This window comes from Pituophis catenifer, unplaced genomic scaffold (assembly GCF_029215685.1).
Source record: "Pituophis catenifer annectens isolate HBS135680 unplaced genomic scaffold, rPitCat1.0.hap2 SCAF_2, whole genome shotgun sequence".
In the NCBI taxonomy this organism is placed as follows: Eukaryota; Metazoa; Chordata; class Lepidosauria; order Squamata; family Colubridae; genus Pituophis; species Pituophis catenifer.
Window position 1 is genome coordinate 83619750 of NW_027256882.1, and position 15663 is coordinate 83635412.

At 39.9% G+C, this 15663-nt stretch overlaps 1 protein-coding gene across 1 annotated transcript in view; it reads right to left on the reverse strand.

Annotated features, from left to right (window-relative positions):
• Window positions 1-15663, reverse strand: part of SEMA3G (semaphorin 3G) — a 98078-nt gene that overhangs the window by 34320 nt on the left and 48095 nt on the right. The window contains exons 3-4 of the mRNA XM_070937061.1: window positions 9971-10033; window positions 430-549 (exon numbers count right to left, since the gene is read on the reverse strand). Of these exons, the coding sequence (XP_070793162.1) occupies window positions 430-549; window positions 9971-10033 (183 nt within the window). The remainder of the gene's footprint in view (window positions 1-429; window positions 550-9970; window positions 10034-15663) is intronic.

Genomic DNA, 15663 nt, shown 5'->3' on the forward strand with positions numbered 1-15663 from the left:
ACCAACAAATCTTCCTTTGTTGGTGAGGCAAGAAATAGGATATATTTGCTTTATATCCTACCTTTATTTTTTGCAACTCATCCTGCTTCTCCTATTTTCCATTTTCCAATCTTTCTGTGAGATGAGTTGGACTGAGAGAATGATTGACCCAAAGTCACCCAGCCAAGTTCAATAAATAAGGGAGGCCTAGAGTTCAGGGTCTGTAGAAGGTTTCTAGTCCAGCATTTTAGCTACTAAACCAAATTGGCTTCCCCCAGTTTTTTTAAAAAAAAAGACTGACTCAAAGAAACATTTTACAAACGAACAAAAGTCACCTCTTGCCACCCCAGGAGAGGTATTGTTGGTCGCAATTGCTCTTAATAGAAAAGGGTCTCGATCCTTCACTATAGTACTTATATGGTCTGCCTCAGATGCACGTTGACTCCTTACCTCTCCTCTGTGTCCCACATAGATGAAAGCACAGACGGGATGAAAAGCTCCAGTCCCGCAAGCTAAGAGATGAGTCCGGTTTAAAGGATAAAGAACTCGGATATAGTTTGCACACTCCGTCTGGAAAAGAAATAGCAACTGGTATTTGCAATGCTTTCTATGTTTTATGTTTCTATGAAATAACTTCACCTGGATGGTCACAGCTAGGTATTAACAATTAAAAGAGTGTGTTGAGCAAAGGATGACACAATTAGAAGGAGGATGGATTTCTGGTTCAAGGGATAAAGTACCATGAAGAGCTACAGAGTTATTGAGAACCAAGCTCTGTAGCTTTGGTTTCCTCAACACTGACTTTGGCTAGTCTTTTTCATCCATTCTCCATGCTTTGGAACACCTTCCACATAGAGATTGAGGAAAGCACCTGCAAGCTAATCATTCAATCTATCCCAGGAGGAAGGCATGTTACAATGGTTAGGTCACCTGGTCAACACGTGGCTTAGTATGTTTTTTTTTTTCCTTCTATACAACTGTAAAACCATTAGTTCATTTATTACTTTCAGGGGAATTTTCTTGTTTTATGATGATTTTGATTGTTAGCAATGAAGAGCCTTTGGGAATGAGCAGCTTAATAAAAAATAAATAATCAAAACAGTAAAGTGATATATTGAGCATAATGAACCAAATAGCTTTTTCCACTTGCCAAAGGCTAATGTTATTTTAGATCCAATATCTATACTGAAGTACAGAGAACAAATCCTTTCTCATATTTCAAATTTTCACATGTCATTCCCCAGGACCATAAAAATCTTTCTTCTCGTTGAGATCATACCAACTATCACTGCTTTTGATCAGACAGCAGACTTTTCTTGTGACTTCCAAAATGGATAGCAAATTTCTGTTTATATCTATAGGTTGTTTAGGTACATTACAGTCCTCCTCCCATGTTCCTGTCACTTCAACTGAATGAATGCCGATCTTTCTTTGCCTCAGGCTGCCTGGGCGATTGATGTGACTGAAACCATTGTATTATCATTCATAGGTCAGGAAGTGAGGTTGTCATATTGCCTTGTGCAGTGATATCCTGTATTAGCCTAAGTACATATAATGTAACACTGCTGCTAAATCAGCAGAAAACAGGAAGAAAGTGCCACAATGGGTCTAAAAATAGCATTTTCATTTAGAAATTCAAATGAGCATCTTGACAGAAACTTATCCTTATGGCAAGTCTATCCTGCCATAGTTCACAAACATATCCAATGGAGGAAGGGAGGAAGAGACAGACAGTCAGACAGACAGACAGACAGACAGACAGACAGACAGACAGACAGACATAAAGATTCCCGCTTCCCAGTCTTTATTTTTCAAATTGGATTCCTGTTCTCAGAAATGTTCATATGGACACAAAGAATGCTTCAGCTTCCATCGTTTGGTGCCCACCACATAACTTCCCCTATCTGTATCTGTATCTGTTAAAAGATTTTTTTAATTTGAAGTAAAACTAAATAGGAAGCCAACACAAAGCAAAACACAGTGCCAGTCTCTAACATCAGATTCATTTGTAGGAATGATATGGGATCCTCAAAGATGACAACATGGGATGTAATGGGATGCACATAATCCTGCATGTGGCTGGATATGGTAGGTTGGGTTTGGATGGGAAAACTCCTCCATACAGTCCAATTCCATACCTCACCGGGGAGGGGGGGGGATAATTGGGTAAATGCTGTTACATTTCCCTGAGAACAGATGAAAAGCAACTGCTTTTCTTGCTATCTTCCTTTTCTGTAGCTTAATCAATCAGGAAGATGTTAGAATCCTTTCAGAAAGACAGAATTGAAGTCTTTCTAAAATAATTATAGAAAACAAAGGATAAAGAGTGGGGGAAAGGAAACATCAAGGGTTTCTAATGGGATCTCAGCTAATTCTCTATCAGCAAAACCCCCAGACATATGGTACTAACTAATCCCACATCTAATTTGACTGTTCCCTATATGGCTATTTTCCTTATATCTCCAATGCAGTTCCTGGATTGAAATTCTACCTTCCTGGATTTGATCCCAAGAAGTGATGCTCCCATGAACAAAGGGCAAAAGGCAAAGAGAGAATGGGGCTGTCCCTATCTTTTTTAAAAAACCTACCTGAAAGGAGAATCTATTTGATTCTTGCAAATTTTGGACATTTATATCCTTATTCCTGGATTGATAGACCCGGGAATTGCTTTCAGGTTTCAGCATCTGTATTCCTTGAAATCAGTGCCAGGTTTAGACCTGGTGAGGCATTAAGCTATATAAAGTTTGGAGGCCACTTTTAAAAATTTAAACTAAAAGGCCTCACAAAGGGGCAGATCAAAACAGGAGTTTGGGTCACCACAAAAAAATATTATATGTGGATGTGTTTGCGCGCACATCTTTTAATTATTTTAATTGTTTAATAACAAGGCATTCAAAGTGAAAAATACAAATTATTTTCAAATAAATGCATTTATTGCTAACATATTTATCATTTGGCTGGCTTAATATCTCTCGTAAATTATAATATAGTGCAACATGCCCTAGAAACAATACTTAAACATAATTTCTAAAAGCAAAAAGAAAACAAATATCAAACATGTTGTGTGGTCCTAAGTTGTTGCTTGATTGCCTTATGCCTGAATCCAGCACTTCTTAAAACAGATTCTCCCATTCACTTTTGGGTGCCTGTGATTGGGCCATATTTCCCACGAACCTGCCAAGGGAGTCATTTGGTGAAGGTACTTGCTCTGTTCTCAAAATCTCAAATGTGCCCCCAGTTTAAAAGTATTATCTATTCCTGATAGTAATTGCTAGGAAGTTGACTTACAGTAATCAAATGCTAATTTAAACTCCAACAGTTATAATAAAATTGTTGGCAGATATTCTCAAAAGGTAGCAGTCTTCCAAACAAAGAGGACTTGATTTAGGACGAGCTGTTTCCAAAGACAATAAAGTTGTCAGACTCGCTGATTAAAGGGGGAAAAAGAATACGTATGATTTAATTGTTTGCTTTGTTTCCTACATGTAAGGCAGGCTATGCTATAGAAATAAATTTGTCCAGCGAATTTCATAGAAAAATGGGGATCTGAGTGTCTGAACTCCATGCTCACAATTTAACAGTTGTAGTACACAACTTCAAAAATACACTTTCAGAGCTACAAGTTGATGAAAAAGATTTCTTCTGTTTTAGAAATGAAGAGAACCTGGATTGTGTGACAGCCATCCCTACATGGTGGATTCCAGGAACCGAGATTATAGATCAGAATCCTCCATGCAGAACAGAATACCAATGAAGCCTGGACAGTTGACACTGACTAAGCCCACTTGGTCCTATAGACATAAGGCAATATATAACAATTTGGGGCCTGAATAGACATAATGGGAATTGACATAAAACATTCATCTCCAGGGTCCATCAATCCCAAAAGCCATCTTGGGCTTTTTTCTCTGCTCTAAGAGTGTTATGGAAATTTAGGGAAATTTGAAATGAATTGGCTAATGCCCCTAATAAGAAAATGACTGACTTATAAGCAATCACTCTATAATGCTTCAACCTAGATCGGCCTTCCTCAACATGGTGTCCTGTAGTTGTGTTAAACAACAATAGTTCAAGCCAAAGGACTGGCAGCTGTGCTGGATGGAGATTAGGGGAGTTGTAAACTAGAGGTGGGTTTCAGCAGGTTCTGACCAATTCTGGAGAACCGGTAGTGAAAATTTTGAGTAGTTCAGAGAACCAGTAAATACCACCTCTGTCTGGCCCCTTCCCCATCTATTCTCTGCCTCCCGAGTCCCAGCTGATCAGAAGGAAATGGGGATTTTGCAGTAACCTTCCCCTGGAGTGGGGTGAGAATGGAGATTTTTCAGTATCCTTCCCCTGCCATGCCCACCAAGCCACGTCCACCAAGCCACACCCACAGAACCGATAGTAAAAAAATTTGAAAACCACCACTGTTGTAAACCAATGTATGCAGACAGTACTAGCTTGGTGGCGACTGCATAAAACAGTGAGGCATGTAATTGTCCCATCTCTCTCTTTCTCTCTCTCTCTCTCTCGGAACCTCCTCACAACTTCTTAATCCATTTTGCTTTTTCCACTCAAAGGGAAAAAGAGGATATTAGAATCAGAGCAAGGGCCTTAGATTCAGTTTTGCCTGCCAATTCCAGTTAAGATGTAGAGGGGGGAAAAGTATTGCTGGTAGGGAAACAATGACAGGAAATGAAGGAGACGCACAACCTTCATCTAGCCAAACCAGTCATTTAAAAAGGAAGTTTAGTTATATAGCAGAATGACAAACGACCACTCACAAGTCTGACCTGGATTAATTGTTGACTTTTCCGGAGCAGAAGTCATTGGCAGATAAGGAGAAAGAAGCCATGGAGTCTCTTGGAGGCACCACCAGATTCCAATGGCCATCACACATAACAAACTACATGTATACTGCTGTAGAAACCCAAGGTCTTACCCTCCCTTTCTTACACTCGTCTTTCCCTCTGCATCACATCATCAAACCGGACATGCCACATCCCAACTCTCATTTCTATTTTGAACACACCACTTTAACAAAAAAAAAAGGCGATGGGTATTTTGTTAAACTAGACATATGCTGTGATGATTGTAAGTGGGAAGACTGGTTGTAAGTCACTTCAAATAGTCTCTAAATGAATGGCTGTAAATCAAAAGCTACCTGTACTTAATTTTAATTAAATATAAATCAATGAAATCTTACTTTTACTTTTGGAATATGCCCTCCTACCATCCTGCCTCTCAAACACTGTGTGGTGCCTCCAACTGGGGAAGAATTCTATATATCCATCCAAATAGGATCTAATTCATCTCCATGATATTTATTTGGACAGAGATCCTTCTTGTAATTCAGGCATGTCCAACACGTGGCCTGCACACAGCCCTGGACTGCTAGTAATGCAGTCCCACAAGATTGTAAACTTTTCACATTATTATGTGATTTTTAGCAATATTTATATACATTAACTCTATTATATACTTTATATGCGGCCCAAAGACAATTCCCCTTCACATAATGCAGCCCAGGCAAGCCAAAAAGCTGGACACCCATGTTGTAATTCATATTATAATACCATCAATTATTCCTTTGTTAGACTTTGAGCCAATAATGACATTGCTGGTGCTGCTAATTGCCTTCGTGTATTTTTCCTACCCAAGAGATTGAGGAAAATTGGAGAAAAGCAGCCCAGACACTTTGAAACAGGCAGCTTTCCCCAGCTCGGTATGTTCCAGGCATATGAGCAACTCCCATAATTCCCAAAAGGCACAATTCCTGGCCCTGCTGACTCGGAATTCTGGGAATTGTACTCCTAAAGACATCTGGTCGGGCATGAGGCAGAAGAAGGCGGAGCGACAGTCATTCCCATGTTTCTCATAATAAATTGTGTGTTCAAAAAGAAAATTATCTCATTTCCAAAATATAATGAAAAAGCCAGCCTGCCTTTCAAGTGATTATTTTCTGCCTTGTTACTCTTCTTCAGTTTCCAAAGAAGAGTCATTTATTTGAATTTTTTCGTAGCTTGATAATCAATTCCATATTTTCTGCTTTCAACTTTTCCCTTTGAGGACCTTACCAGAATAAACAGCAGATAGATCCCAACCAGAGATTTGCGTTTCATATCAGGTTAATGCCTTTTAATCCGAAAATATTATTCTTTCAAGGAACAATAAACAGGCATAACATTTTTTATCACATATGTAATAGCAGAAAAAGAAGGCACTTTTTAAAATATTTTGTATTAAATTATCCTCTCTGGATGGCAAAAGTGAGGAAAACATATTTTAAAGCATTTTAAATTTTGTCATATCAGGTTTTTATTTTATTTTTTTCAATACCTTAGGAACGTAATTTAGCACAAATTTGCAGGTCTAATATGCTAGATTTATGGCTGTATTTATGCATGTACTGAAATTTGAAATTAATTTCCTACAGAATGATGTTTTTGTCAGATTATTTTGCTATATTTTTAAATTTATAATACTTGAAAATCCTAGACATAGAAAAATAAAAAAAAAAGTGCAATTATTCATTGAATTTATACCCCATCTTTTTGGCTGCTTACACTGGGATTGCCTTTCAATTTATCCTAATAGTAGCCACCCCTGGAGAATCATTGGATTGACAGAGAATGGTACCAATAGAAGAGAATATTTGTAGCTCAGGGTTGAGCTATGGAGTCCTTGGTGCTCTCTGAGCTTGGTTATTTTCATGCTAGCATTGATGATGTTATTTAGTTGTTAATGAAATCTCTGCAAGAAAACAGAGAGCGCCAAGGAGGCCAATGACAAAGAATGACTGCCACAACTCCAACCAACAGGATTCCATGGCTAAGGGTGGACATAACCTGGATCTCCTTGGTGCTGGTCCCAACTATTAAACACACTGTCTGTCTTTTTCATTTCTCATTAAGATTTAGGAATCCAGAAATTCAAGGTTCAAATTCCCAGCTTCAAAGAGCTCCCTATTCCTCAGACTAGGCTACAAATGAGATTACAATTATAGATATTGTAAAACTAAAATAACGATATCTGCATATACACCACCATATCTAACAGCAAGGGATTATGTGAGTTATAACTCAAAACATCTGGAAGGTACCAAGTTGACTGGCCTGAACTAATTATTTTCCTGCATCCAACTCTCTCCCCACGATTTAGCTTCCTTCTTCTTTTCTCCTTCCTCCTTCCTTCTTCCCCTTCCTTCTAGTACTACTGCTATTTTTCTATGACGTGGAGAGTTCTAATGAATCTGTCGACTATGATTAACCTGTTTCCATTTTGATGATTTGTGGTGTTTAGAAAACTCTTGTAACTCTCAGCCTTTTCAATATACTTCAGGAGAAACTTCTTTTCTTCAGCAAAGATGGCACTAGAATTCAATGGGGAAAACAGCAGCACCTTAAAATAAGAATTGTATTTGTTTTCCTTATCCATCTTATTATTTCATCTTCTTTCCTCTTTATCCAATAGGCACCTGGTTGTTTCAAAAACCTTAAAACAGAGAAGATGTTCAAAGTGCTTACAAGCCTATTCACCTACTGATGAACTGAAAGTCCAAATAGCTGAGCAACAGTGCCTAAGTAAAAAGGGAGAAATTTAAAATAATGGCTTTGAATAATTGTTTAGAAAACAAATTGGCATTTGCTATAGAGTTGTTTATATTATATTTGTCTGCGGTCATACAGTCAAATTATGGTGGATAATTTATATGATTGTTAAAAGGCAACTGAAATGTAAAATCAGATAGTATTAAACTCTAATAAAACAAAATGCAGAATAGCCTGAAATTACAAATGCAGATTAATTGTGGTCTTTTCCCTCCTCACAATATTTGGCATCAAAATGCCTCTGCTCAAATAAGCTGTGTCTCACCTCCTACAGGGGATGGATCAAAGCAAGAGCTGCAGCAAGAGAATTGTTCTATTCCTTCTGTTACCCCAAGAGAGGCAAGAAGCAAAGCTCTTTTTGCACTGTTATCAAATCCAGTACCAACACCCAGTTCTTCAGCTCCATCCGAGCTATAAGAGCCGAGGTAGCGCAGCACTGCAGGCTACTTCAGCTGACTGCTAGCTGCAGTTCGGCTGTTCAAATCTCACCGGCTCAAGGTTGACTCAGCCTTCCATCCTTCTGAGGTGGGTAAAATGAGGACCCAGATTGTTGGGGGCAATATTGTGACTCTGTAAACCACTTAGGGAGGGCTATAAAGCACCGTGAAGCGGTATATAAGTCTAAGTGCTATTGCTATTGCTATCCACTGAATAGCACTGGACATAAATATGGATAAATAAAAATAAGAGTTCCTTGAAAAACTAAAAATCCAACATTCCTTAATGACTCTTGGTGTGTATTACGTAAGCCTTCATTTTATATAAGTGGAAAGACTATAAGTTAAACCTAGAATGTGTCTGGCAACAAGCTGATGGAAAGAGTTATCGGACCTCTAAGCCACAGTCTAAAAATGTACTGGAGAACTGGATATATTTTCCTCTTTTATTATTCTAACAATGCTTTTAACTAACAAGGAGGATAGTGAAGACAAGGCATTTTAACTCAATTACATTAGTGGGTCTTTAATAGCTGGTGTATTCTATGCGTAATCATTGTTTCTATTGATCTATTCCTTCTGGATAACATTGGTCAAGTTCTCATGTATCCCATTAAAAGCATAAATGCTGGGAAAAGAATACTTTTTAATAATACTGTAACTAAAAGAATGGATTTTTTCACTTTGCGTTTGTACAAGCAAAGAATGAGTATTTTAAGACTCCCTTCAAAGCCTGCAGCTTTTTTTGCAGACTGCAAAATAAATACCATAAGGCTGAAGGGAGTGACACTCACTCTTGGGAACCATTACAAATGAGATAGACTGTCAACAAAAGATCCCAGGGCCCTTATAGGCCCCACATTTCTCCCCTCCCCTTGTCTCAAATTATTGCTTGCATGATGTAGAAGCAAAGAATAGGCACTACATAGTAATAAGATCTATAGTGAATCTAACCCCAAAGTGCAATCCAGTAGACAGCTTGATGTCTCCTGAGAATGTGCTCTACAATCAATACCTAATCAGTTCTTGCTTCCCCTATCTGCAAGGAAGATGGAATTTCAGTAATAAGAATCCCAAACTTCAAAGGTATAGAGTACAGTAGCCCAAGGAATAAGAACAGAATCAAGATGGCAGCTCATTCTGATGACATTGTACTAATGCCTTTAAACGGTGGTGCTGGAGAAAAAGCTGAGAATACCCTAGCCCACAAAAAAACCAGATCATTCAATATTAGATTAAGTAAGATTAGACAACTCCCTAGAAACACTAATGATGGAGCTATGCTATTTTGAGCGTATGATACAAAGGTTACTGGAGAAGATGCTAATGTTTTGGAAAACTGAAGCAATCCACAGGGAAGCCAAGAAAAGACAAGAGTGTTAGATACTATTTCTGATGACACAAGCATAAACTCACAAAAACTCAAAAGAGAAGTTAATATCAGATAATCTTAGAAAAATAATGGCCACCAAATCATAAAGATCATCCAATAACAGCCCTATGAGAGTCAGGCACAAGTAACCAGGAATAGGAGTTGAGCTCAAAGCACTAAAAGTTTATTCCATATTATTTGTACACAAGGGGTGTGGTGACCTAGCAGTTCAAACGCTGGGCTTGTGGACTGGAAGGTTGGCAGTTTGAGACCCAACTACCATCAGATGAAAAATGCCATAGGACACAGCAGATACCAAGTCATGTTTGCACTGTGGGTAAGTGAGGAAATAGATTCCTAATCTCCTCCTTCCTCACAGAATGCAATTTCCTTAATTTAGGGCAGGGAGTGATGTTCAACCATGGATGAATCATTTGGGTAGAAGGACTGAATGAAACTTTTGAAAAAGAAAATCCAATGAGTTCAAGGTGACTGCAGACATTTTCAGAAACTGCAAATGCATTTCAAATATATCACAGAGTGGAGATTAAATTTAGCATAAGCATTTTATAAGCAATGAGATGACCTACCACTAAGTCCTTTCCTTTCCGGAAGCATTCCTCTTTCTGCCCAGGAAGAGGTGGCCAGTAAATCTGTAAAAGAAGACAAACTTGAGTTCAAAATCAATTGAAGAACATATCTTAGGGATTGGGGAATCTTCTGAGTCAGAAGCAGGCATGAAATCCAGCAGGTTCTAACAGGTTCTGGAGAACCAGTAGCAGAAATTTTGAGTAGTTCAGAGAGCTGGCAAATACCACCCCTGGCTGGCCCCAGAGTGAGGTGGGAATGGAAATTTTGCAATATCCTTCCCCCAGGAGGGGAGGGGAGGGAATGGAGATTTCGCAGTATCCTTCCCCTGGAGTGGGGTGGGAATGGAGATTTTGCAATATCCTTCCCCTGCCACGCCCACCAAGCCACACCCACAGAACCAGTAGGGAAAAATTTTGGATTTCACCCCTGGTCAGAAGGGTGGTTTCAATTCAGTAAATCCCAAGTTTCAGGATCTACTTTCTAAGTGATATTTTGGAAACATCAAAAATCTTTGTAAAGTTGGTTCCAGTTACCAGGAATAAAACTCTCCCAGAGATAATATTATTGAATTTACTTATCTCCCCCCAACCCAGCCCCACAGATCTCTGTCAATGTTAAGGCAAGTGACCACAAGCAGACAAACAAGCAGATGGAGCAGCTCTTTGGACTGAGTGCTCTTGGATTCAACAAAGCACTCTCCACTCTGAACTGACATAGAAAAAATAGTTTCTCTCTGCAGAAGAAGGAGCAAATCAAGCAATAATCTTAACTCTAAAATAAGTATAAACCAAACAGTGTTTTATTTATGTTATGTAATAAATGCCAAATGCAGTCAAAAACACAAAAAGAGCAAATAAAGAGATGAGGCAAGGGGGGGAAACCACCTCAGTCATTAAAATGAGTAGTTCAAATAAATTCATAAAGACAAGTGGACAATTGATAAATGGTTGAACCAAGCAAAAATAAGAACAGAACTCATGAGGTACAACATTATTGAAGTGATGACAGAATTTAAACAAAACAGCAGAAGGGAAGAAAGAATAACTCAGAATAAAGTTAAATACAGAATAATCAGGCATCATAAATCATATGTCAAAAAAAAAAAACTTAGCAAAACAAGCTCTAAACAAAAAGAGAAATAAAGAAGAAAATAATCAGCGAAAGGAAAAGACAACAACACATATCCACCAGAGAGGAAAATACTCAAGTCCTATCATGCCAAGATTTCCCACCCCAATTTTCTACTGGACATGGTCCAGTGGTGAGTTGCTCCCGGTTCAGCCCGGTTCGGGCGAGCCGGTAGTGGTGATGATGTGACGTCAGCAAACCGGTTCTCTCTGACTGTGAGCTGGGCCCTTCCACCCGCCCCACGTTATACCCCCACGTTATTTGTTGTTTTTTAGCCCAGCTGATAGGCACGGCAGAGTGGATTGCTGCGCCTCAGCTGGGCAGAAATCTAATGCGCTTGCACGAATGCAAGTTCGGCGCGCATGCGAATGAAGCAAGCATGCACGCAGCAATTGTGCACAAACGTGCAGGAAGAGAACCGGTGGTAACACGGTTGGAACCCACCATTGACATGGTCCCGTCTATCTCATGCCACCAGCTGCAAAATCATAGATAGGTTACGAGCAGTCAAAAAAATCTAGATTCTTTCCAAAAGCAGAAAATCAGCTTTTAAAACTCTCTCATGCTTCTATTGTGGGTGGAATACTCAAGCAAGCATGTTTCTCCTGAAGGTTTTTTTTTTTTTTATTGGCAGATTGACTGCCCATCATCAACCATACTTCCTGCCTCCTGTTTCACATTTCACACTCAGTCAACCAGCAGTAACAGATTCCTAAAAGTGGTTGTGATTTGCAATTGGTGCAAACAAAACAAAGGAAAGCAGGTTGGCTTTACATGCAGTGGCTATGGCTTGCAAGTTGAGGGGGTTGTGCACGGCAAGGCTCAGAAGCAACATTAAGGGTTTCTCGAGGATGATGAAGGGGAAAGCAAGGCAATGGAAGGAATACAAGGCTAAGAAAATGGACCAGAAATTAGATCATTCATAAGAAATGTTAGAATCATCAAAAGTGAAAACTAGAGAATGAAACTAGAAGACATGAAAAAAAAAGAAAAGAAAGTTCATGTGATGGGTCCTCGGATGCTTCCCCAAATGTTAGTTCAGACAAGGAACAGCAGGACCCAGGGATGTTGGGGGAGATGTGGAGGAACATCTGGAGGCTGCCAGAGGCTATGAGCCAGGAGCAGAGGGGCCAAGCACAGTGGAGCAATTGAATGAGCTAGGAGAACAGGAGTGGCACATTTGCAGCTGGGAAGCCCAGAGGTTTCGGATAAAGAAGGCACACAGCTGTAGCTGGTCAGTAGATATCAGGAAGAATTGCCTCCTCCTCCCAATCCAAGAGCACATAGGACTGAGAGGAGACAAGTACAATAAAGGTCAGCCAGGCTACTAGTGAGGTGGCAGCCTTGTCCCTCTTGATGGGGCGAGATGCAGGAAGCAGCTATTTAGTTCAGCAAGTGGATTGTAACGATGCTGGGAACAACGTGTCCGTTTCCTTGCTGTGTGTTCTTAGCCTTTGTGATTCTTGTCTTGACTCTCAGACTAGATTCTGTACCTTGAACTTTGGATCATGCCTCTGGAATTCTGGACTTGTCTTTGCCTAGTGGATTTGCCTTGCCTTTGCACTGTGGACTGGTGCTGGCTTCTCTTGAGTAGCCTGTCGAATTCATTGGGGGTGTGCTGGTGTTGGCGAAGGGGATTGCTGGGGAGTATTAATTTGGCCTTGGAAGTCTTAGTAAAGACTCCTAACACACGTGTGTGTGTGTGTGTGTGTGTGTGAGAGAGAGAGAGAGAGAGAGAGAGAGAGGGCGGGAGAGAGAGAGAGGGCGGAGGGAGGGAGGGAGAGCAGGACAGCACAGTTCAATGTTAATAGAACTAAATTTTATTATGCTGCTTGGAATTAATCAATTCATCTATCTACTCAGAGATAATGAACTTAAGAGGCTATCTCAATATTTCAAATATAAAGGAGTCTCTGGGATTGTTTTATCTGAAACAAAAACATAGTAATTATGTTATTGAGCTGTAGTTTCATGACACAAGAGAGAATTAAGATAAAATCTTAAATAAGGGACTTCTGATTAACCCTAACCTGACCCCACAATTTGGCATTTTTATCCCTACTTGTTTATGCAAGCCAAGACCTGATTTATAAAGTTTGTTTTACTGGCGGATGAGCTGGCAGAGAATTGTAGAGAAACATTCATTTTTAAAAAGAAGTGTAGAAGAATAAATGTTGACTTTTAATTTATCTTTTGTGTGGTCTCAGGAACTTAGGTATGCATAAATGACAAATTGCTATTTCTAAAAACCTTAACAGTTTACAACTGGCTAAGATTTCATCCAAATGCAGTGGTACTCAAAATCTTCCTTTCAAAATGGCCATAAGAAGCCAAGCTATATAATTAAGAAGAATAAATTTGCTCTTGTCCCATGTAATATATCGTATGAGTTTGTCTCAATGTCTTTTATTAATAAAATACGAACAGGGATGAACTCCTGTAGGTCAGTAGGGTAAGCAATACAAAAGCCTGAAGGCTATCTGAAATGAAAATCATAATTTTGGCTTTCAGCTGCCATATTTTAAAACCGAAGTACCAAAAACTGAAGCGATCAACATTAATGAATAATAGTGTATGACTCCATTTAGGCATCCAAGTAAATATCAAGTAATCACAACTAATGCAACATTTGAGCAGAATAAACCAGGATGTCTCATAAGATCATGATGGAATTGATCTAAAGGGAAAAATGAACGTTTTTCAACAGATAACTCTATAAAACCAGTTCAGAAGTACCCCTGATCTTATTGGTGATCCTTCCTGCTTCAAAACCTAAGTTGTTTTAGATGTCCTTTCTTTACATATAAAAACTGAAGAGAAGACAAACACATCCCTGGCTGGGCCATTTAGCGGAAAGTCAAAATAGTATCTGATCAAATGCAACTATAGGTTATGAATCTTTATTCCCTACATGCTGGATTCCTACTTTTTTCAAAGCTGTTAATGAAGACTTCCTCTTTACAGTAGACCAGGGCTGTCAAACTCCTGGCCTGCGGGACAGATGTGTCACACACTGGCCACTCCCACGCCCAATTTAGCAAAGGGGGGAAAAAGTCCCAATACGTCACGTGACACCGCCATGATGACGTGAGTTTGACAGCCTTGCAGTAGACCAACCTCTATAACCTTCCATCTAGCATGGCTAATGATGACACTGGCTAGTGATTATGAGAATTAAAACCAAAAACATCTAGATGGAACCAATAGTGGGTTTCAATTTTGGTTGCTACCTGTGTGCGCACGGGCGTGCAGGTGCTTATGTACGTGTGCGACATTTCTGCACATGCTCAGAAGTTTCTGCGCATGCGCAGAGATGCCCAGGCAGGTAGGTGGAGCCTCCCACTGCTGCCGCTACCAGTTTACCCAATTTGGAGCCAACCAGTAGCAACCCACCACTGGATGGAACCAGATTAAAGAAAGCAGAACTAATTCCAAGACATATATAGCTGCACACTCAGAAATTATCTATTGCATTCCCTCTTCTCCCAAACATCCACACACATGAATCTCTTCAGTCTAGGTTCAGTACATATAGATATAATTAGGTTTCTTCTGTTGTCACTGCAGCTATTATATTCTTCAGATTAATGAAATCATTTTTCTTTTATTGACTGATTCACTAAAACCAGATTTAGGCAGAATAACTTTATATTACATCTTTACATGGACTGGAGGAAAAGTTTGTTGTGACTCATGTGGGCCAGGCAGAGACCAATGATACAAAGAAGACAAGCTTCAATGGGAAACTCTATCTTGACTAAACCTGTTACATTAGTCATAGAATATATTTAGTTCTGTGCATTTGCAGTGATCCCACAAAGAATGGTCGTTGCTTACCTGAACGACCCTTTTATACTCGACGTTCAGACACTCCTCATTCTGGGTTATGATCACTCCTATTTGCACAGCTGAGTGTCAATCAAATCCCTCTGGAGCTGCATCCTCCTCACTTCCTGCTTCCTCCTCAGACTTTTCACGAAGACAACTTGGCTCAATAGCAGCAGGATCGACCATTAGAAACTCCAGCAGGTAGACACACAGGAAGCAGACAGCTACAGAGGGAGAAAAAGCAGACCTCCACCAAAGCCAGGCACGGCCAAGAAAGGGAGGGACGGAGTGTCTGAACGTCGAGTATAAAAGGGTCGTTCAGGTAAGCAACGACCATTTTCCTACTCGCCGTTCAGACACTCCTCATTCTGGGATATACCCAAGTTAGAAAGGAAGGGAGGGAATTAAGCCGTAGACTGGCCTTGTGGAGAGATTACAGCCTGTAATACCCTTCTGCCAAAGGCAGCATCTGCAGAAGCAAACTTATCCAGCCTATAGTGACTTACAAAGGATGAAAGGGAAGACCATGTGGCCGCCCGGCAAATATCATCTACCGAAGCCTGGGTAGCCCAAGCCGCAGAGGTTGCGGCGCTACGGGTAGAATGGGGCAATATACCACCCGGGACAGGGGCCTCTCTTAAGTCATATGCCTTAGAAATACAGGCTTTGAGCCACCTTCCTACTGTAGTTGAAGAAACCTTCTGACCCAGGGAAGAGGGAAGGAAGGACACCAACA